The 22,893-nt window shown below is 37.8% G+C and overlaps 1 protein-coding gene across 5 annotated transcripts in view; it reads left to right on the forward strand.

The window, feature by feature from the left end:
• The window catches only part of ADGRL2 (adhesion G protein-coupled receptor L2), a 171,752-nt gene that overhangs the window by 119,206 nt on the left and 29,653 nt on the right, over positions 1 to 22,893 (forward strand). For 4 of the 5 annotated variants that reach the window (XM_085303480.1, XM_085303485.1, XM_085303483.1 and 1 more), the window contains exons 4-10: positions 1,281 to 1,390; positions 7,226 to 8,026; positions 15,632 to 15,928; positions 16,460 to 16,563; positions 17,380 to 17,565; positions 18,594 to 18,632; positions 21,524 to 21,707. In XM_085303480.1, the coding sequence (XP_085159606.1) occupies positions 1,281 to 1,390; positions 7,226 to 8,026; positions 15,632 to 15,928; positions 16,460 to 16,563; positions 17,380 to 17,565; positions 18,594 to 18,632; positions 21,524 to 21,707 (1,721 nt within the window). The remainder of the gene's footprint in view (positions 1 to 1,280; positions 1,391 to 7,225; positions 8,027 to 15,631; positions 15,929 to 16,459; positions 16,564 to 17,379; positions 17,566 to 18,593; positions 18,633 to 21,523; positions 21,708 to 22,893) is intronic. The other variant, XM_085303481.1, reaches the window with a different exon arrangement.

The following is a 22,893-nucleotide window of genomic DNA, read 5'->3' on the forward strand; positions in this document are numbered from 1 at the left end:
GTGTCCCATCCAGTTCTGTGCTAGTTCAATTAGAATATTCAAAGGAAAGTGATTTGTTTCAGTCGTCCTTACTCTACCTTTTATGAGGTAGCGTGAATTAAATTATTCTCATACCTGTTTGCAGTGTACAACTGTGGGAACTCATTGACACAAGATAAATTATTTTAGCTTGCGATGTGGTATTCAGAGTGTGGGAAGTTGTAGGGCAGTAGAGAAGTTGATGTACCGTGGGAGTCAAAGGCTAGGCTATTACTTATCTTTAGACCTCTGTTATTCAGTTTGCTGACAAACAAAACTCACCCGGGAAGATCAGCCAAGCTCCTTTCCCTTAGTCACCAAACTTCCTGACCTTTTTTTTTCCCCCACTTCTTTATAACTGTTTTTTCTGCATTACATTTTGACTGTCTCTTTACAGTTATGTGATAGTTTTTGCCTTTAAAATTCCAATGTAATACTTCTTTTCTATTCTAGAGAACAGAATGGTAGTCTAAAATATCTGATTCTATTAAAAAAACTTAAAARCTGTTAAATTCAGTAGACCCTAATGGCTAGAGATATTTGCATACAAAGTTCTTTTTTCTCAAATGCATTTCTGTTTCTGTTGTTAAATGCATATGTTTCCGTATTTAGTGCAGAATATATTTTAATTAATATTTTTGCAGTTATTCATTTTAACTCTTTTTCTTATTTCCTCAGATCATTCCTTTCCTCTTCCTGTAACCTAACAGAGGAAGCTTAGAGTCCACCAATTGCTCCTAAAATAGTTAAAATGGAAATATTAATGCTCTTTGTCTACAGTAACTCTTTCAAACAAAATCATAGCTTGAGTCACAGCAAAAAGCTGTCTGAGATGTAAAACTATTCAGCAGAATGTATCGTCTCTAAAGAACTAAGTARTTGCTCACTTACGTTATTGTACGTTATTCCAAATTGAGACCTGGTGCTTTTTTTCATCGTGTATCATCTCTGCCTTTTGCTTTGATTCTGTTGTATAGCTGTATACAGGCAGTATATATTTGGGAACCACTATCTCTTTCAGGAATGAGTAACATTTGAGGTAACAGTGATTCCCATATTTGGGAGTATCGCTTGAACTAAGATACTGTCTCAAAGCCTTATTTATGGACTTTGACTGATAAAATATTAATTAACTTTATTTTCTTACGGACTGTACCGTCCAAGCGTGAAAAGAGTTAGCACTGTATTTACCACTTTAGTATTAACTTGCAAATGAAAATGTAATTTTAAATTAATTAGCCTGCTTTCTTCTCCCATTTCAGGTGCAACAACCGAACACAATGTATAGTAGTTACTGGGTCAGATGTGTTTCCTGATCCTTGTCCAGGGACATACAAATACCTAGAAGTTCAGTATGAATGTGTTCCTTACAGTAAGTATAATCTTTTTATTCTCGTTCACTTCCTCCGGCCTTCGCAATTAGAGCGGGAGCGCTATTATTCCATGGAAAAGGAGCGTATGCTTGCGGCCCACCGAACCGTTGCGCATGCGGAGCACTTGCCGACTAGGGCCTCCGATTAGCGTCACCACGTGTGGAAGGAAGCCACGGGGCGATGCTGGCCAGGCGTCTGTCTGCGTTCTTAAGTGTTTGGCTTTTAAGGCTACTGTTCTTCCACAAAACAAACTCGAATTAGCTATTCAGTAGGCCAGCTAGAAATTTGTACTTTTGCCCAGTACCAGTTGCTGACAAATTGGTTTGGCTCACAGATTTCTAAAGAAGGAATTGACTCCAATTTTAATCATGATCTGCTTGAAAGGCTACCTGCTGTTGTGGTTGCTTTGGGTGCACAGCAAAACCCACCGCTGACACGCTGAGGCAAATGCCTCCGCTGGGAGACTTTGTAAGACGACTCTGTGCTTCCGGGGCACGTTCCCAAGTGAGCCCTGATTCAGAGCGAATAATTCATCAGTACGTTACTAAAATCTGTTTCCTGAAAATAACGGGGAAAAAAGCATGAAAGAAATGTTCACTTTTACCGTGAACAGAAAATGCGAATTGTGCCTTGAAATCAACTGCCAAAACAGTCATTTTTTAAAAAAAAAAACAGAGTAAATACTGGAATAAATATTGAGAGCAAAAAAAAAATCAGAAGTTGTGCTATTTCAGCAGTTTTGTGCAATATTCTTTCTAAAGCCAGAATTCACTAGTTTTAGGCATACTTCTTATTTCCTTGCAGTAATTAATATTCTTCTCACTGACATGTGTGCATGTTTGTAAACGTTCTGCAGATTCAACATTTTTAACTGGTTTTGCTTCCTTGTAAGGTCATCTTTTGCAGTGACTTCTCCCTTCTGTAACTTCCCATTCTGTAATTCAACAGAGAAATAGCTGTGTTTGCAGTGGAGTTTGAGCAGTGCCTGATTGTTTCCTTTAGTTACTATTAAGCGTGAATTTCTTAATCTACAGTAATGCTTAACCAAAGTCGCATTTTCTGTTGGTACAGGAAGCACATCAACTCTGAGATGCAAAAACTCTGTGGTGACAGTCTATGTCCAGAGAGGAGGGAAATGAGTTCTGGCATAAGCAAAGCCATGTCAAAACTGTCCTTACTGGTTACTGCACATGATTTTAAGATTCAAGCTTCTTAAATCAGAATGCTATTCTGTACTGTTTCACCACATTGAACATTCACTGTTGTTAAAGGCCAAACACAGATCATCTTTTTTTCTTCATTTCTGCTGTGTCACTGTGAAATGGATGCTGATTTTTTTTTTTCTGTACCATTTGTAGGATTGGAAGCCTACTGCATACAGTGATTCCTAGTGCTATTCCTCCTGTGTGTAGTATCGGTGGCTTGTTATAACCATTCTTCTTATGCCACTTTTGAGGAGTGATGTCTTACCCCAATCTAACCAAAATGATTTTGTTCCACAAAGATGACTTTTACTTTAGCGTTATTTTTGTTTTCAAATTCCCAGAAAGAGGGTGCATCTGATTCCAAACCATGAGGTCAGTCAAATGACGAGAAGTTACGTTTCCACTTCCAGTAGGCTAGTCCGTAGAGAGAAAGTGTAATGCAAATAATGTTCAAACATAATTTTTTATGTTGTTTTAGGAAGACAAATGTGGATATATTCTACCAATTGGGTATTCCTATCTACAGGCATCTTTTCTTTTCCAGTTTTCAGAAGTATAATGCCACAGCGCKGTCTACCCTGTACTCTAACATATAGTTACTCTACCTTTAAAATGTTTATTTTTATTTACTGACAATTGTATTGGCATGCCCCTTTTATTATATAATTCTGTGTCTGTCATAACTCACGATTCTGGATACCTTTTGTCTTTGAAAGTCTAAGTTTGGGAGTTTGTTAACTGCAGCATGTACAGTGATGACACTATGCCTAATTCTAACATGCTTTAGGTGACCCTGCTRAGCAGGGAGGTTGGACTAGATGATCTCCAGAGGTCCCTTCCAACCTTACTGATTTGATGAGTCTAATTCGAAAATTTTAAGAGGAGTCTTCTGTTGTTGCCGGCAATCATCAAGAAAGTTGCCAGTTATAAAAGATCAGCTTTGAAGTTTGATTTCAAACCACATTGTGCCTCAGCGGCCCTTTGGTTGTTGGCTCTCTTTTTTCTCTGTCCCCCAAAGCCTATCGTTGCATTTTTCCAAGTCTCTTGTTTGCTGCCTGATGAGTGCTAGTTACAAGTCTAATATTTTCTCTCGTCCATGTTCCAGTGCTCTGTTTCCAGGCGTACGGAAGGGCCGAAATCACTAGTGTTGCAAACAGCAGCTGTTGCAGCATAAGAGACTGGTCAGGAAGGCAGGATAGGCTTTCGTGGGTCTAGGGAGGAGGGTGTTTAGTGCTCATGAGACTTTAAAATTAGAAACCAAAGTTCAGTTACAGTTCCTATTTTTCTGAACTTCATCTTTCATTATTGCAGGACTGCACAATTCACTGTGTCTTGCTGTGACACCTTTCAGTCCACGAGAGATTACAGAAAGCTCTAGCACCAGATTTTGTGATAAAAATTGGGAGGTTTTATGCATTGGAACTGGTGTGTCACCCTTGTACAAAATGCAGTTTATGAGCTTCTCTATGTCTTGCTGACCTCCAGAAATGTGTAGCTGCCTTCCTGGTCACGCATATCGATTGAGCTTCCTCTGGATTCTGTATTCATTGCCCTCATAACAAAATGCTTAATAAAAAGCTTCCTTTGTTTGCATCTTACAGTATAGGTCTATTGCTGATGTTTTTCTAATCTTTTTTAGTTGAAAAAAAATCTGTTGAGATACTCAGTTGGATCTCCAACAAAACTACAGTTCTAAACAAATTTAATAGGTATTGCTTTGTCCTAAAATTAGAATGTTATTGATTAAATTACAAAGAAATTGAGAATACCATACTTGACATTTCTCTCAATTATGCTGCACAATGTACGTTGACACTTTGACTGAATAAGAGAAGTCAGCCCTTTTATTAATAAGCACATCAAAAGTACCATTTTATACATCGGTGCATTTTTATTTTAAGCCCTTTCTGGACTCATGATTCCAATAGAAAACGTTTTAAAGTATTTCATTCTCTCTCTCTCTGTATTGATTGGACTTTGCAGCATTTATTTATTTCAATAAGCCCATCTGTCCCTGAAAAATGTGTAGCTTTACACAAATGCACTCAGAGCAGACATGCCACTGATGATTTTTGCTATCCCTGTCTTTTTCCCACTGTCCTATTACTGATTCGAAGCAGATATGATTGCAATATTGCTCTTTGGCGAGGAAGAACTCATGCATAATAGTTCACAGACAGAATCATCTGAAAGTCATTAACACTGAATCGTGAAACCTAGGAGTCCACCTAAGACRGCCTCTTCTGTTTGCTCAGATAACTCAAGAATTACAAATTGCAAAAAAACAAGAATGTTTCCTGGATACATAAATGTACAAAGGCTAGGAGAACTACTGCTCATTTTGACAATATTAAGCATCTTTCTTCCACCTCCCCCCCCCCATAAAAGTTTTTCAGTTGTTTCCTAAAGAAACACTAGAATAGCTCAGCCAATACTGTTCTCACAAAATCATATGTAATTTTGTTAAATGAAACTGAAAATCCAAAACTTCTTATGGAACATAGAAATACATTTTTCTGGATAATACCATAATACTGAAGATGTAATAGCTGTGCAGATAGTTTTGATACACTTCCTTGGTATCAGCAGATACTATTATAAAGATTGCTATAACTGTCATTTTCCAGGTCATTTTATGAAACTAAGGGAACCTACTTCAAAGGCTACTGAGTATGTGAAATAGGTTTTATTGCAAATAATTATTGGAAAGCTATTTACTAGCTGGACTTCAGCTATAACTCTTCCTATAATTTGTTCCTTAAAACTTCCTTGGGGAAAAATTGCTGTAGTAATAATAATATAATTTTGTTAATCAGGTTTGTTTCATGATTTTCCGTGCATGGTGGTGGGATGGGTATTTGTTTTGAACATTTAGTATGACTGTCCTTGCATACTAGCGTGCTGTTTCGGGCTTAATCGGTGATGCTGGAGAGTATCTAAATGAGCTAAATGTTAATTTTTTCTTCTCTTTTCTTCTTGCTTACTGTGCTTTTGCTTCCTCTTTCTAGATGTTTTTGCTTGTTTCTTCTAGTCAGATTTTGCAGTTATAGACTAAGAAGTGACAAAATTCTCAAGATTAACACTCAGGAAAACAAATAAAACCTAAAGRGAACTAAAGAATGCAAGCTACTTTCTTTTCAAGAAAGAAGAGCAGAGGAATGACTGGGGAAAAGATGGGGGGAAGGTTTCCAAAGCACATATACATGCCTGTATAATTAATATACTGTATTTTGGATTTAAAATTATCTAATTAATATGCTATGTATATGTGCATTAACACATATATACTATATTAATGTGCCATTCTCTTAAAAATCAACCTGATAGCATAATGCTTTGGGTTTGAGAAGAASAAGAGTATGTATACCATGCATTAGTGAAGTCATTCATTATTTATTCAGGTTCACTAAGTGAAACTACATGCCAACTTATCTGTATTGCCTCCTTAATCTACTAAGATGATTGATCCATGTTCACTTATGTAACCTGAGAATCTCTCTCCTGCTAGGTTTTCCTGTTGTCTGTTTCTCTTTACCCAATATAGTGCAGTTCTTATTCTCCCTATATTTAGCGTCTGTTACTAATTTAATCTTTAGATTAATAGTCAATTTATGTTAATCTTCTTTCTTTTTTCCTTGCACTTTTTTATTTTTCTTCCGATGCTTAAAATAGAAGTGGAGCAAAAAGGTAAATAACGTATACAGTCCAAACCCCAGCTCCTTGTTATGTGCCTTATGGATGTTAACCTCTTCCCTTCCCCTCCCCACAACACTCTTATATTATGATAATCAGCAGGATCTCATAAGTACACCTCATACAGAAGTCGACTGTTTGCAATAAAGTGACTTGGCTGCTTAAAGTAGGTGGCGGGGGATAGTGTCTGAAATACTTGGGCTGGAGGGATGACTCCCTTGCTTTTTTCTCTCTCCCTCTCTCTTTGTCTTTCTTTCCCTCTCTTTCTCTCACCCTTGGGTAAATTCTTGTTAATCAAGTGTCATCTTGCCTGGCTTCCAGAACCCTCTCCATAGCATGCCATGGTTACAGGGTTTCCTGGTCTGTTTCATTCATTGCTTTGGTTGTGTTTTGTTTTCTCGGCTCCTAATTGCTTTCTCTATATACCTGATGATTTGTTTTGTTTCTTCATTTTTAAGCGAGGCACCTCCTTTTTCAGCCTCCCCACTTCTTAAAGTTCTAAACAAGTTGAAGTGATTTTTTTTTCGGACTGAAATGACCTAGCGCACTGCTGCACACCAGTTAAAAGCTCTGGAGCGTTAATGCGTACTCATTAAAAGTCTTAAGATGAAAATGCAAGAGTAGCTCTACATTTTCAGCTGTCTGTGTATGCCATTGAGCCTTGGTCTGTACTAGTGAAAACAGTTCCCGTCCACTTCCCATACTGGTACAGCAAGAACATGGTAACTTTAAGAAAAGTGGATGATAAAGGGTGATAACTGCATTAATTCTAAAATAAGGTATAATCCAGTGCCAATTAAATTGATTTTTTTTCTTCCTGACACAGTCATTATGATTTACCTAGCTTTTTTTTTTCTTTTTCTTTTTTTTTTYTTTGATTATGAGACGGTTGTAATTTGACGTAATTCTTGTCTTACTTCTCTCTGTGACTGTTAGTTTTTGTTTGCCCGGGGACGTTGAAAGCAATTGTGGACTCACCGTATTTATATGAAGCTGAACAAAAAGCAGGTGCTTGGTGCAAAGATCCTCTCCAGGCTGCAGATAAAATATACTTCATGCCGTGGACTCCATACCGCACCGATACTTTGATAGAATATGCTTCCTTAGAGGACTTCCAAAACGGACGCCAGCAGACAACGTACAAACTTCCCAATCGAGTGGATGGTACTGGATTTGTGGTGTATGATGGTGCTGTCTTTTTTAACAAAGAAAGAACTAGGAACATAGTAAAATTTGACTTGAGGACTAGAATTAAGAGCGGAGAGGCCATTATCAATTACGCTAATTACCATGACACCTCTCCGTACCGGTGGGGAGGGAAGACTGACATTGACCTGGCCGTTGATGAAAATGGCTTATGGGTGATTTATGCCACGGAGCAAAACAACGGGATGATCGTTATTAGCCAACTGAATCCCTACACCCTTCGCTTTGAAGCCACGTGGGAAACCACATACGACAAACGGGCGGCATCGAATGCTTTTATGATATGCGGAGTCCTCTACGTCGTCCGGTCRGTGTACCAAGACAACGAAAGCGAAACGGGCAGGAACGCCATCGACTACATCTACAACACCAGGCTGAGCAGGGGCGAGCACGTCGACGTTCCCTTCCCCAACCAGTACCAGTACATTGCCGCAGTGGATTACAACCCCCGAGATAACCAGCTGTACGTGTGGAATAACAACTTCATTCTACGGTACTCTTTGGAGTTTGGCCCACCTGATCCTGCCCAAGGTAAGAAGTTGGGTTTTCTCATTTGTGATCCCCTTGGACCTCTGCTCAGGCAGCTATGCCAAGACGTCTCTGGTCTTAGACTTCACTTTTGGCAGAAGGGCTGGGAGCGTTTCTCAGCATGATACTGGGCTACACAAAGTTAGGCTGGTGCAAGGCATATTTACAGAATCTGTGAAGAAAGAGATAATTATTTGTTTTACAGACTTGTATTTTTTTCTTTCCTTATACAGGAATATAATGGTTCTGTGTTTGAGAATGACTTGGGGCATTATTTACTTTACACTAAACTAGACAGTTCAATTTTCTATAGCTAAAGTAAGCTTGAGTTCATTCACACAGAGCCAGAAACATGTTTGTGTTTGTTGTGTGTTACCTGCCTTTGGGATTAATCACGACGTACGTGCAGACTTTTTAACTTTTTGGCACCAGCAGTGGAGAGTGATGTGTGCTGGGAAGTCCCAGAGGAGGTGTAAGGGGTTAGAGTGCAATACCAAGCATAAATATTTTTCTACAGCCTTATTTTCACAATTTCTAATGTCTAGTTAGACAAGATTATTTGGCATCTCTGTAGCAATTTTGTTGGTAAGTCCAGTGCAGTTGCAATTCAGTTCATTTGATGTCAGAACAACTACTTAAAAGGCAAGACACTACCTGCCAAAAGCGAACAGAAAAAAACAGGCCTTTAGGACCCAGATATCCMTAAAAGAGTGACATGAATAGGCACAGCCAGATATTAGCACCTAAGGGAGAAAGTAAAATTTGAGAGAAGTACTCTGCGACAGAAGATGCATGCAAAAAAGAACAGAATTTTGATGAGCTGCTTTAGTAATGAAGGTAATATTTCACTTCTCTCATCTAATTGGTATACATGTTTAACAGACCTTTCTCTACTTCAAAAAGGTAGTAATAATGGCTTCTTAACATGAAAGGTAGCTCTCCTGCTKCAGCTAAGCTGGCTCATGTACAGCAGTACAAAACTGTGTAGTGTATACACAGTTATATCAGTATATTCTGATATAGCTGTTGCTAGACATGCAAGTCTGTAGGTTATACCAGAGCAAGACAGTTTTAAACTAATATATTAGTGCTCTCAGCTTGCAGCGCTGCAGGTCCAAGCGTGGCCTTGAGAGCCACCTGGSCAGCTGCTTGCTTAGGAAGCAAGCCCCTTCCCGAGGGAGGCTTTGGGGCTGCTCTTAGTGTAGATGTACCCACCTATGTAATTAGAGAACAACTGTATTGTTTTCATTTTCATACATACTCGTGTCTGTCACTTTTCATCTGGCTTAGCGGTGGTGATGATGCAAATTCTCCAAAGCTTTAGAAGTAGGAGGAGAAGGTGGAGGTGCAGGTTCTAAGCAGCTGTTGCCGTTCAGACAACAGAGTTCGTTTCGGGTTGGTATCATATTAAGAAAAGCATACATCATAAATGTGGCAAAAGCTAATCTTTCAGTCACTGCACTGGGGCAAAAATYGCTAAACAAGATAAGAAAGGGCTTTGTGGAGTCCTTCCTTGTCTTTAGTAGACCACAAGACCTTTCCTAATGTTATTATTATAAAGGTGTCTGTAAGGTGCTGTAAGGTTGCAGGACGCGTCGTGGCCGCATCCTGTCTGGGGCCAGAAGGAGMTCTGGGCGGCCCGCAGCCCCCTCGCTGCTCCCGGGCTCCCACGCGCAGGAGCCGGCGTGCGAGGCAGCGGGCTGCGGCCGCGGCTGGACGAGCCGGGCCTGGGGCACGCTGCAGGGTGCTCGCCTCTCGTCGGAGCACTTCGCCCACTCGCCCATGAAGGTGCAGTGCGATATTTTGTTGAGTGCTTTGTGGCTTCTAGTTCTGCAAGCATTATAGGCTCGATAAATACATTTTATTCCTGATCCTTTTTAGCTGTATAGGCGATAKGCTTTATATTTATTTCAATGTGTGTGTGATGCATATATTCACAAGAAGTATTTTTTCCTTCATAAAGCCAATGCCCAATAGTTTAATTTTGTGTGGATTTGTAAATGGCAGATCTAAGAATATGTTTTTATTCATTTTCTCTTCTGCCTAAGCCAACTGCCTGTAGTTAAATACATACTAAAGGAAAAGTTATCTAATATGACTGTCCTTAAGATGTAATACTATAAAATCATACAAAAATTCTATACAGTTTCTAACTCTGTTTTTTATTTGTATTATTATATTCTCAGATCCTCTTTGTTTCAAAGTAAAATCTATGTAAATTGAAGATCAGTCCTTTCATTGTTGTGTAGTATAAGGTTCTGTATATGAAGTGCACATTTTGATTTCTTTTTTGTCTCATGGAGTTAGATCAAATTCTCTGCTTATACATATATTTGATGAAGGGTATTTGGGGGTTTCTTTTGTTCTGATCTTTCAGGTCAACACAGATTTCTTAACCGTCTACTGAAAGACAGAGGTGTTAGGATAACATTTTTTATGTCTGCTAGCACAAGAATCTTCTTTTTTACTGTCTTCTGCGATGGTACTTTAATATCCAGTATTTAATGATGTCACAAGGTCAGTGCCTCCAAATTGGAAGTCCTGGCCTTTTCTGTTCGAACGGTTAACTTGGGGCCCTGGTGGAAAGCTCAGCRGTCTGTGTTCCTTCTGTTGCCGTGGGAGCAATAATAATACGTAGACACTTGCTGATTTTTTTTTACCCATCTGTCTGTCTTGGCTGTCAGTGCTTGACTACGCCGTAACTTCTTACTATCGAGCGATTCAAAAAGAAGTCGTCTTCCTTCATAGGAAGCCTTCTGTGTCACCTTGGAGTCACCCTCCTGAACGCAAACCTTTGCATTGCTCCCAAGGCCAAAATACTGGATTCATTTGTGACTCCAAACCTGCCTTTTTTCCCCTTTTATTTTTTCCAGTTTTAAATAAGCCTATTGATATATTACTCTAACAAACCTAATATTGACCTTGTGTTTGCTGCAAACCTAAGCTATCTCCCCATATTGCAGCGCTGCATGTTACAGGCTCCTCATGTCCTTACATTCTTAATCTTCAGAAAAATGCTTCAGATTTCTACAACTAAGGATATTGCAGCCAAGTTACTCTCTTACCTTAGAAATTGAGTTTTCCAGCTCTTTCTGCCCTCAAGAACATTGCCCCTTGACTTCAYTCTTTATCTGTTGTTTTTTCTTCTCTGTTCTCAGGGAAATTATAGTCTGTAGATCTATAAATGGTATTCTGAGATATGGCTGACAAATACTGCTCAAATATTACAGAACAGCACCTTTTATAAGGTTAAGTGAGAAAATTATATGTAAAATTATAAACATTAAATTAAAAATAAAATAGAATGTATTGGGTCCTGAAAATAACAGCTATTAAAATTCAAAACATTTTTTTTTAAATATGCTTGGTAAGTTCAATGGATATGTTCCCTTCCATTATTTCTAAAGGAGGTATTCAGAAGACCAAAAGAATCCTAGTTGGCAAAAGGTCTTTTTAAAGGAATTTTAAATGAAAAGACTCAGGAAGAATGAAGGGAATTGTCTCTCTAAAAAGTGAATGAGTTATTACATTGTAAGGTTTCCTTGGTAACAAAAAAGAAGATAAACCCTTTTGTTTTGTTTTAGTGCGTTAGGGAAAGATTTCATCTATACTTATCCCAATTTGTGCTAACTGAGCAAAGCTGTTCAGACTGGAATTCAGTCTCCCCTTTTGTACCATGATACCCCTCATTAAATTTTATTGGATCACTGCAGGAAAATATGGATGTTGTGGGTATGGACAGAGCAAAACCTCTGAGAGTACCATCACCAGTGGCTTAAAATAGTAGAAAGCTAGTGCAGATAAATCTTCGCAACTCCCAAGAATCTATGATGAAGTCATGCAGCAAATTGTTAAGTAAATCAGCTCTTTACTATTATTTTGAATCTGCTACACTGCAGATTGATTAAAGAGCGGCTGTACAAATAAAGACAGCATAATGGGGACCAGATAGCACATTTCTTAATCATAGCTATTTTGCTAATTTTATAGCGTATTTATTATCATTTACAGGTATAAATTTAGAAATGGCTGTGTAAACGTTTTGCTTTCAACTAAATGGGATTTGGCAGGGTCAATAGAATGCTGGCCAGCGTAATAGCTGGAAACTACAGGTAATTAAGAAAGTCTTAGTGGCTTCCCCCATATGCACTGAAGCATAAAAACAGTTAGGCACATAGCAGGAGTCAGCAGAAGACAGGGAGATCCTGACTGCCATAGGTCTCTGATCCCCGTTGCTTTGCGTGCCAGCTCAGTGTGTGACACGTTTTGAGAAGGAAAGCGGGCGTCTGTATTTTCRGATGTTCAAATACATTTAAATGTCTGACCTATAAAAACATACGTTTAACTGAAAAATCAATGCAGCCAATTTCTAAAATCATCTAGAGATGAAATGGATGAAAAGGGAGATGGAAATGGAACCATTAGAAATTCAGAAGTGATGCATCATCTAGGCATTTCAATAAGATTTTAGTATCTAATGTCAGATTTTTTCTTAAGTATTTAATGCCTACTTAGGGTTGAAACCTGTTGGCAATCAATACCAAATAGCTTCAAAATTAATGCCTTCTCTAAATCTACTCTTTTCTGTCAGTTGGGGAAACAAAGTTACTATTCCCTGCTGTCCTAGGCAATTGTGTTATGTTTTTTTATAGACATCACACTGTTAAACAGGTGTTAGTTTTACTCCAGTGGCATCTCCGTTTTTGGGAACAGATAGTACGTATAACTATTTAAATCAGCTRTTAGGTAATGCATGAAACAAATGTAAATTAGTTATCCTCTACTTCTGTCTTTGAATTTTCTTCCTGTTATTTTTTATTTTACAAAGACTGTCTGCAGCTGACAATGAAACACACCTATTTTAAAAAAAAAGAAGAGAAAAAAAAAAAGAAAGAAGGAAGTAGAGGTTTTGTTTTTCTCCTTGGCATGTCAAGCCTAATCAAAAAGTCCAAAATAGAATCTCACACTGTAAAACCTGCTTTTTTTGAATTGGACAAAAATTACAAATCTTCAGCCTTTTACAGTCTCATCCATGCTGCTTGGAGTGATAATGTTAATAACCCCAAAAYGGAGATTTTTCCTCTTCTTAGTTGCAGTTTATTAATAGTCACTGCCATTATCTTATATCTGTAAAGCACTGTGAAAGACGGTGCATAGGAGCCTGCAGATGCCATCACCCRGGGCCTGCAGACCGAGAAACATCAGGTGGTGGCAGCTATCATGTGTCTGCTTAAAGCTCAGGACAATGACCTTCCAGATTAAGTTCTCCAATAGGTCAACAAAAACAAAATGATCTGCCTTCTAAATGCTAGATGTATTCCTAAAGCAATGGGTTCAGTTGGGTCTTGTTTTTCAACTTCCTCCCTTCTAAGACTTCCCGCTCTGCCTGAAGTTTCATGGTGCATTCTTAAATATATGGAGTACTCCATTTTTTAAATGTAAATCAAGAGGAAATCTCTTAGAAATGTTCTGTATTCGTTTTAGTTTTGTGACAGAGGTGGTTTAAAGTCTTTTTTCCTAAAAAGTCTTCTTAAATAAGTTTCAGAAGTATATATTACTGCTAAGCTACGTGGGTCATATTTACATCATAGGTGATATGCTTTAGAATTCGTTTTAATGGCKAGCATTAAAGACTACCATAATGACAGCAGAATATCTTAGCTCAGGGTTCAGCACAAAATATGTCCTGAAAATCATCACCTCACTGTTAAAGCTCTGTCACTTGGTGCGAGTTCCTGCAGGGCTACTTCACTCCTGAGGCAAAGACAGCCTAAGTGCTGTAGGGCTGAGTACTGTTAGCGATATTGCTAAAGCTAATTTTAGTGATCAAAATGTATTAACCAGCACGATGTGTTAGGGGTTGATGGGAATAACCGGTTTTTGCCTGCCTCRTTCCCCTTCCCCTGGCAGCTCCTTCTTGCCCAGGACCCGGCTGAGCAGCAGTCGCCTGATGCGGCTGCAAGCAGCTGGGATGCTTTGGACAAACGTGAGTTGGGAAAGTGCTAGCAAGCCAGATGCGTTGTAATCAAAAGGAAATTACAGCAGTTGCCGAAGATGTTGGGCAAGCGCTTGCAGCACACACAAAGGTTTGAACAGGTTTTTGCAGACTGGGCAGAAGACACTCTCTGAAGAAGTTTCTCCTCTGTGAGCAAGAAGGGGTTAAAAAGGATGTCTTTGCATGTGCTCTTTAGAAATAGATTCTGATGTTCAAAAACTCCACTCTAAATTCGTACAGAAACAAAAACATAAATTAATAAAACTCATAAGAAGTTGTTATAACTGGGATATAATTAAAAGAGGATTTTGAAATAATAGTTGTTTATTTTCCAGTTAATCTTATTCAAAACACAAACCTAAAAAACATCCGCTGGATGAAAGCTAGGCACCTCTTCTTTTGTTTTTGTTTGTGGTTTAATTTAAGAACATACATTGTTCAGTAAGTCAGAGTTCAAGGGCCAAAGAGAACAAAAAACCAAACTTTACTTTATGCACTAAAGTTAATCCTAAAATTAGCTTCATTTATTTCTATATCAGGAAGGATATAAAAAGCAGATTTGATATGAGCTTGTTTATTCCTCAGTACAAGGATCTGTGCTTTTATGCATATAAAACACTGTGAATGCTAATGAAGATTTGGAAATAATTAATGATAACTATTTCAATTGCATTACTCATTTGCATTGTTTCAGCTGTTGCTCAATATACATTTCAAGGTGATGAACGGAAATTACAGAGTATTATCTCCACTACTATTAACAAATGCACCCCAAAATTAAATAGCTCTGGGGTAATCTGACCAGTTCCAACAGTTCTCCTCCGTTGGTCAGTGAAAAGACCCATGATGAGTCTCAATGAGAAAAGATGGGGCCTAAACCAAGCCTAGTGTTTAATCAAAAATTAAACTATGTACTTGCCGTTGGCATGRATGAGTTGTATCTTCATACCTGCTTTATCAAAAAGGGATATTAAAGCCTCAACTATTCCAGCACTAAACCAGCATGTACCTGCTATGCTTTTCTTCTGTTTGGAGCTAATCAGGCATGCTACGAGTCTGTCAAGCAGAATGACTACCGGGTAGGAAGATGTTACAGTAATTATTTTCCTGGAAGGTGTGTAGTGGGTGACTTGAAGTTTGGGGGTCTGCTTTTTAAAACGGTCTGGTTAGTTACAGCCCACTACTTCTGCTGTTAAAGCTGAACTGTATTGCTTATGGCAYGCTGATTCAAATGAGTCTGTCTGTTGAGTTATTCCTTCTCCAGAAATGATTACGAAATCTTTAATTGCTTTATGTTTGTTATGTACTGATAACTCACTAGTATTGCCTTTCAGCCTTCGGAAATGTAACTATCAATTTTTATTACGGAAAAACTATTCAGAGAACATGTTGAAACAGCATACTGGTGTGAGCTGGGATTAAAAAAAGAAATTGAAACTCATTCAATTTTATATCTTAAGCATCCAGTATAGCAATAAGAAAAGAGTGATATTGTGATAAATCAAAGGAGACACAGGAGAATCCGTTAAAACTACATAAATAACATTTAAAAAATTTTTTTTGATAATTCTGAAATCACTTACTTTATTATTACTCTAATTTTCTCTGTGCAGTGCCTACCACAGCAGTGACAATAACTTCTTCAGCAGAGCTATACAAAACCACAGTGTCCACCACTAGCACTACATCACAGAAAGGTCCCATAAGCACAACATTAGCCGGAGGAACGAAAGAAGGAAGCAGAGGACCCAAGCCACCACCACCAGTTTCCACAACCAAAATTCCTCCTGTGACAAGTTTTTTCCCTTTGCCAGAGAGATTCTGTGAACCGTCTGAGGCTAGAGGGATTAGCTGGCCTCAGACACAAAGAGGAATGATGGTTGAACGCCCTTGCCCMAAAGGAACACGAGGTATTGTCTTTAAAAATATATCTTGATTCAGAAAGCAATGTGCAGCTCTCTCATGGTGATATTTTTTAATTTGAAGCTGTCTTTCCTACTATTTTTTTTGTTACTTGGAGAATGCAGTATCTACAGGCAGTGGTCAAGTTGTAGTCTGTAAAAGGCATTTGAGCATGGGTGCAGAATTGCCTTGCACATGCTCTTTGAGAATCCAGGTCAAATTTTAGGTCTTTGCTTGAGGATGGTTGTGAAATATGCTTACAGCTGCCTTTCTCATTATGAACTCCCCTCTGGATGAGCTCCAGGAAAAATCAAGAGCTTTTTGTTTGTTTGCAGAAAATGCCTGGTACTTTTCAGTGACTTTTTTTATTGCTGTTTGTAATTACATTATTTTCTTAAAGTTTTTGTTAATTATTGTCAGCTACTCCCATTAGTGGTATTCAGAATTGAGCATGTTTTAAGAGTATGTTCTASCTGATTTCCTAAATGCATGCAGAAAAATGGTTTCAGTTTCACTGTAGGTTTCTACATCTGTTGTAGGAACTGCCTCGTATCTGTGCGTGATTTTAACTGGAACGTGGAACCCCAAAGGCCCTGATCTCAGCAACTGCACCTCGCACTGGGTGAACCAGTTGGCGCAGAAGGTTGGTTGGAACATTTTAATACAACGTGATTAAGGATTTTTAACTCTGAGCATTAATAATTCAGTTTGTTTGTTGAAACCATCGTTACTACTCTGTGCTCATTTAGAATAGGAGGAGTTACTCAGGCTTGGTGTGTAAAGCCTTTATCAAAAGTTCAGCTCACATGTGCTCTGAGTTCTTGTGCCTTATCTACTTATGGAATTTCATTGCTATTTAAAGCAAAATAGCTTGCCTTGTCTTCAGAAAACAAAAGCTATATTTGCTTAATGAATCAAACATTATAAATCACACAGCAAGATGTGTGGTATACGAGCACTTTTTAGTTAGGGAAAATTATACTGTAGTAAATATATTTTTATATGAGTGCATTAGTAACAGTATGATTAGAGCACAGAGCCATTTTCTCTGTTTTCCCTCCCTACTGAGATTTACTAAGTTTATGAAAACTGGATAATTTGTTGTCAGTACCAAGCTACTTGACTTTCAAATGCTTCAAGCACTGGTATGAACAAATACGTTTCATAGTGTCTGATAATGGCAGTAAAATAAAAGTGAGGATGAAACAGAAGATCTAGCCCAAAAGTCCCAGTCTGATTTCTGGTTTTGATAGCTGTTAAGAACTGCTTTTGTGTGTCACGGATCTAAGAACCTTTAATCTTCTGAGATAAAGAGAACATTATTGGTCTCAATTAGTTGCAGATTTGAATGTATGTGCAAATGGTTATTTCACCACAACAAAGGTATACGGGGAATTGGAATTAGGAGCCGCAAGCAGAACAAGGGATCCTGCTGAGATAATATAAATTGTCATTTCAGATCAGAAGTGGAGAAAATGCTGCTAGTCTGGCCAATGAACTGGCTAAACACACCAAAGGACCAGTGTTTGCCGGGGATGTCAGCTCGTCAGTGAGGCTGATGGAGCAGCTCGTGGACATTCTTGATGCTCAGCTGCAGGAACTGAGGCCCAGTGAGAAAGACTCTGCAGGAAGGAGTTATAACAAGGTATGCACCTCCATTCAGTACCTCCTGCTGGGATAACCGTTGCCCTTGGGTTTTTTTCCTTTCAGAAATAGTACTGCCAAATCCATACTTTGCTCCTGCGTGCTTATAATTCTGGAATAAACATGTGAGAGAAAACAGTAGTAAATACAGAGAAGAATGTTTAAATTCCTTTCTGTAGGTGATGTGCGATAATTCATCATAGCTGATTCATCCTAAAAACAGAATAGCTGTGTGTCCCTTATCAAAATACAAAGTACATTATAACTAGTGTGAGGAAAATGGGCGGTAGCTCTCAGAAATTCCATAACAAATCAGTATTTTTGTCCTTTTTTTGTCCAGTGAGCATTTTAATGATCAGCCTAAATATATAATAAAATCAGTGGGATTCTGCATAGGTGCAAGATTTTGTTTTGATCTGACTTCCTGCAGAATAATAGCACTTTCTTAGCCTTTTGAAGACACAATATTAGTTATTATTGATATATTAAAAATATACCCCATGTTTGGAATTAGGAAATCTTATTTTAGAGAAAACTTATGTCTTAGTGTTTTAGATGCAAATCACATAAATATTGTCATTCCTGGTTTTTTCAGAAGTGCTTTACTTCATGATCTCTTCCTTGCCTCAGTTTAGTCAACAGGCTATGAATGAAACGTTTTTCAGGCTTCTTTAGAGAGATCCTGCTTCCCCTTCAATATTTTGACAATAATTTTATTTAAAATCCCTAGCTAACCTTAAAAGAGTTTTCCCAGAGACAGGTGAGGTGCTCACACAGGATTTTTCTCCTTCAGCCTTTTCACACAAATCCCACTGTTTGGGCAAATATATCTAGGTGTCTGTATTAAGGTTTGGAAGAAAAGTTTCCTGTATAATGATTTTTATAGTCATCACTGGACAGAAACTATATTAATGTCCAGACTCTTTATAGTTCAGATTTGGGATTTGAAACACCAGACTAATTTTTGGGTATTTCTGAAGCTTTCCAGAATGTGTCTAACTTCTGATTTTCTTTTTTCTTACTAAAAAGCTCCAAAAACGAGAGAAGACATGCAGGGCTTACCTTAAGGTATCTCTCCTGTGCTGTCACCCTGCTTTCTCCCTGCTTCAGCAACCTGCCACGCTTTATCATCTTGCTGCATGATCCTATGTATTTCAGTCTTTGATAAATGTGTATTGTGCCCCATATCARCTGTACAAATGTTGGCTTTGCACAGGTATAAAACTCTCAGAAAAGAAAAAGATCAAAGTTTATACCTCTTTTACCTCAACTTACTCAAAAGTATAAGAACAGAAATGGTTATTATCTGAATTGGAAGTAACATTCCTTGCCTTATAATATGGCTTTGGATAGAGGAAAAAAAMTGGCAACTGGTCAGAAATTACTTCACCTTGGTAGTTTTTTATATCAAAGACTGGTTAGACTGAACTGACTTGCATGAAAAATTTATATAGTCTGCATTGTTCCTTGTGCATTTTTATATCTAGTAAAATCATTCTTTCTTACAGTTTTTAGGGTTTTTTTGTTTTTTGTTTTATTTTTTTAACAATGGCCAGATTCAGCAATTTCAGGGTAAAATGTAAAGAAACACATTTTTCCAACTTCACTAGCAAAATATATGCCACTAACCAGGCTATATGTTGCCTGATTTTCAATTTCTTTCATCTCCTGCAGGATGATTGTCCGTAGTTGTCAGCTCCTCCTCCGTGATACAATGCCAATAATGCCACCCCAGTCCTCTTAACAAGAGAGAAAAAGACTTAAAATAGATCAAGTCTGAGGCTCTTCAAAATTTTACTGCATGTGCTTTCAAAGTTTCTTTTAAAATACTGGGTTTTACTTGTACCCTCTGAGATTAAATGCAAGAATGTTTTTAAAAAGAACTTAGAAATACTTTGCAACATAATAAAATAATGCAGAGTTACTGAACAGACAGCTCTCTGTGCAGTGCTTCTCTCTTTCATCCTGCAGCCTAGAAAATGGATGGGAGATGACCACATACAGCAAAAAATTGACAAAAAGAAACAAAAATCAGGAGAGAAATTCACTTCACAAATAATGATTTTAGTAGGTTTTTATTAGAAAACATTATTTTTGACTCTAAAGGGTAATCCAGGAGCTATTGTTGGAGTAAACTGAATTTTCATACTTTAATTTTCAATAATAAATAATACTGTACAAAGAACAGGAATTGAGTTTCTTAGATTTCAGGTGTTGCAGGGGCAGTGTGGTCTTTCTACCTTCCCTGTTTCTTTCGTCTTAGAGGAGAGAATGTCTCAGAAGTGTCATTGCCTAGCTGATCATTCTGATTCCAATGGAAAAATCCAGAGTTAGATTATTCCATAATAAATAAAAAGCATTTCATATTAATTAGTGCATACCATTGGCACTATACAGAGATACACAAAAGAATTTGGCACAACCTTCCTGTCTGGCCAGTGTGATTTTCTGTAGATCTCGAACAGGCTTCCCTGCTCAGATAAGACTAATAAACCTCTCAAAATTACAAGTCAAAAGCTGGCTTACACTATGCAAATGAAGCAAGTTCCCACTTTGTGACAGAGGATTCATTTGTACCTCAGATTAGAGGCTCCAATCTGTATTTCTTGGTGACTAATGAATCTGGCCTCTGCAGACCAATTTCTGTTCCACTCTAGTTAATGGCTGCAGCAGTATCAGTGTGAGCATTTTGACTACTCTGTCTCCCATTAGAGGAAGAAAAAAGGCTTTAATGCCACTTCGAAGTATCTTCCACCTGCCAGGAAGGTCGTGGTGGCTCACAATGCAGACAGAAAGAGGATATTAAAATGGATTAGGCTAATTAATCTTGCTCTGACAATAGGCTCGACCAACTTTTTCTACTCATTTATTTGCGCAATACAGTATTCCAGACCAACATATTTTTGTTTGTACAGCGTGTTCTGTTTCCATTCCCAAGGCTTTTAAATTGATCAAACAAATTATATATATGCTTAATGACACATTATGACTAGGTAGATGGGACAGAGTAAACATGGTGTTTCAGCAATGCATGGCATACTCAATGCACAGCTACATTATGCATTAATGTAAGAGCTTGCCTTCAATTGATTAACTGATTACTGTGATTGATTGGATTATTTTGTAAAAATAATGTAATGATGTCTCTGAAATTCTTTTTTCCTCCTTATTTACTGTTACTTTATATGCAGCTTAATGAACCTTAAAACACGATGATAGAGTTGTTACAAGGCAGACTTTTTTAAATGGCAGCTTTACTCAGTTTTGCAGTTTTGCCTTCACAGTTAGCAGGGACAGTCAGTGGACATCTTGTTTGCTCTATTGATTTTCTTTTTTAACTGACCTTCGTGCAGGAATGGGAGTTAGTAATCTTTTTAAATATCTGTGAACAGGTACAGGAACAGAAGGGGGAGTGAAAGTGGCCCAGGCTAATTTATATCCACTGAGTCAGCTTCATTTCATGCCTCCTGTAATAAAGAAGGCAGTTTGTCATAGACGAGTAGTTTATGGTGCTCTAGCTGCATGAGTTGTCTTAAGTTTCCCGAACAGTATTATTGTCATTTTAGCTGAAACTACAGAATGCCATTTTTGGCATTAGTATTTTTAAATAGAAGTTATAAATTTTGACATTAAGATGAAAGCTTCGGGCAAAACTTCAGCATTTATTTTTAAAATTTTAAGCACATTAATGAGACTGTCTTTATATCTGACATGAGACGAGTCTAATATTCATGTTTACTACTTAGGGACAACACAGTGCTAGTGGCTGTGGTTCTGTTAATGCTAATTCAGCAAGGGGATGGAAAATATTTTTATGTTGGCAATAATTTTCTAGTGCCATTAAATCACAGTAAATCATTCTGACAGTTAAGTATTATAATTGTCACCAGATAATGTTGGAAATTTTCCCCAGCTGCCTGGGGCAGTCAGACCTAATGATAGTTTTCTAATGAATGCAGGCAATTGTTGATACAGTGGACAACCTGCTCAGGCCTGAAGCTCTGGAGTCCTGGAAAGATATGAATTCTTCTGAACAAGCCCATGCAGCAACCATGTTACTTGATACTTTAGAAGAAGGGGCTTTTGTCTTGGCTGATAATCTCTTAGAACCAACAAGAGTCTCAATGCCCACAGAAAATATTGGTAAGTGCATTTCTTTTCAAGCATAATTTCAAGTACTCTGCATTGCGTTACGCAAGAACAACAAAAATATTCTCAGTAGCCACGTACTCTTTGAAAGCTAAACTATGCAGAGTTTGCTAGAAAACTATACCTGCCCATGTAGGAAGTGCTTATAAGCTGGGGAGAAGTGCTTTTCATGTATAGTTCTACAAAATTAGTGTTSTTCTTTAGTATTATTAATACACTGTAAAATGTAAAGTAGTTGATGTTGCAAAGTTGATTTACCACTGAAAAATCATTAGCAGAACATAYGGCTACGAAGAGTGCTTAAATGGCAGAGTATGGATTTTTTTGAGGTAACTGCTTTCTGTAGAGCAGCAAAAATGCTTTCCTATTATATATAATCTATTCCTAATGAATTTAAATTACTTTTTGCATTGCACTTTGCTGGTTAAGTATTTTAGGCACTCAGAACATCAACCAAATGTTTATATTAAACATGACTGCCTTCAGGTAAAAATGTGTTCAGTGGACTACATCTCCCATAATGCAGGATAGCTATGCTCCAGAGACTGCAGAATAGCTGMAGATAGTTGGAGAATAATCTAAAATTTAAGTAATGACAGAGAAATGAAGGAGTTTTGTATTAGAGATGTGCAAATACTGGAAGATGGGCTATGTTACGGCAAAAATCATTGCTATGCATAAAATTAAAATTCCTTCATCTTATTACAGCAATGAATGAAGTCTCAGTGAGGTACAAGGAAGCTGAAAGTCTGCTAATTTGAAGGGGTACCAAGATTGAAATAGACTGTAGAAATTAGACTTTAAATTCGTGTTTCGATGTCTGCGTATTTGTAACTGTAGAAGATGATTCTGCTTAGCTTTTGTTTGAGGAGGAAGATACTGGGAAAGGGTCAGGAAGAGTGTTACAATCTGTTATTGAAGTAACTGCACCAGTTGTTTCTGAAGGAATGTGGGTAGAATTGCAGAAAATCCTCTGGGAGTCTGGGCTGGAATTAACCATTAGTTTTTCTTCTCACTTTTAAAGGCCTTAAATAATGTACTTACCTTGGTAAGTAAGTTCTTTACTTAGAAAAGCAAAGAGCCTTTCCCCAACTGTCATATATTTTATTTTTTAGGCAGTTTCACCTTTAATGCAGACCGTATAGCTAGACATTTCAGTTAGGATGTAAATAAGCGGTTC

This window comes from Rhea americana, unplaced genomic scaffold, assembly GCF_003343005.1.
Source record: "Rhea americana isolate MKP2758 unplaced genomic scaffold, rheAme1 scaffold_2, whole genome shotgun sequence".
NCBI lineage: Eukaryota > Metazoa > Chordata > Aves > Rheiformes > Rheidae > Rhea > Rhea americana.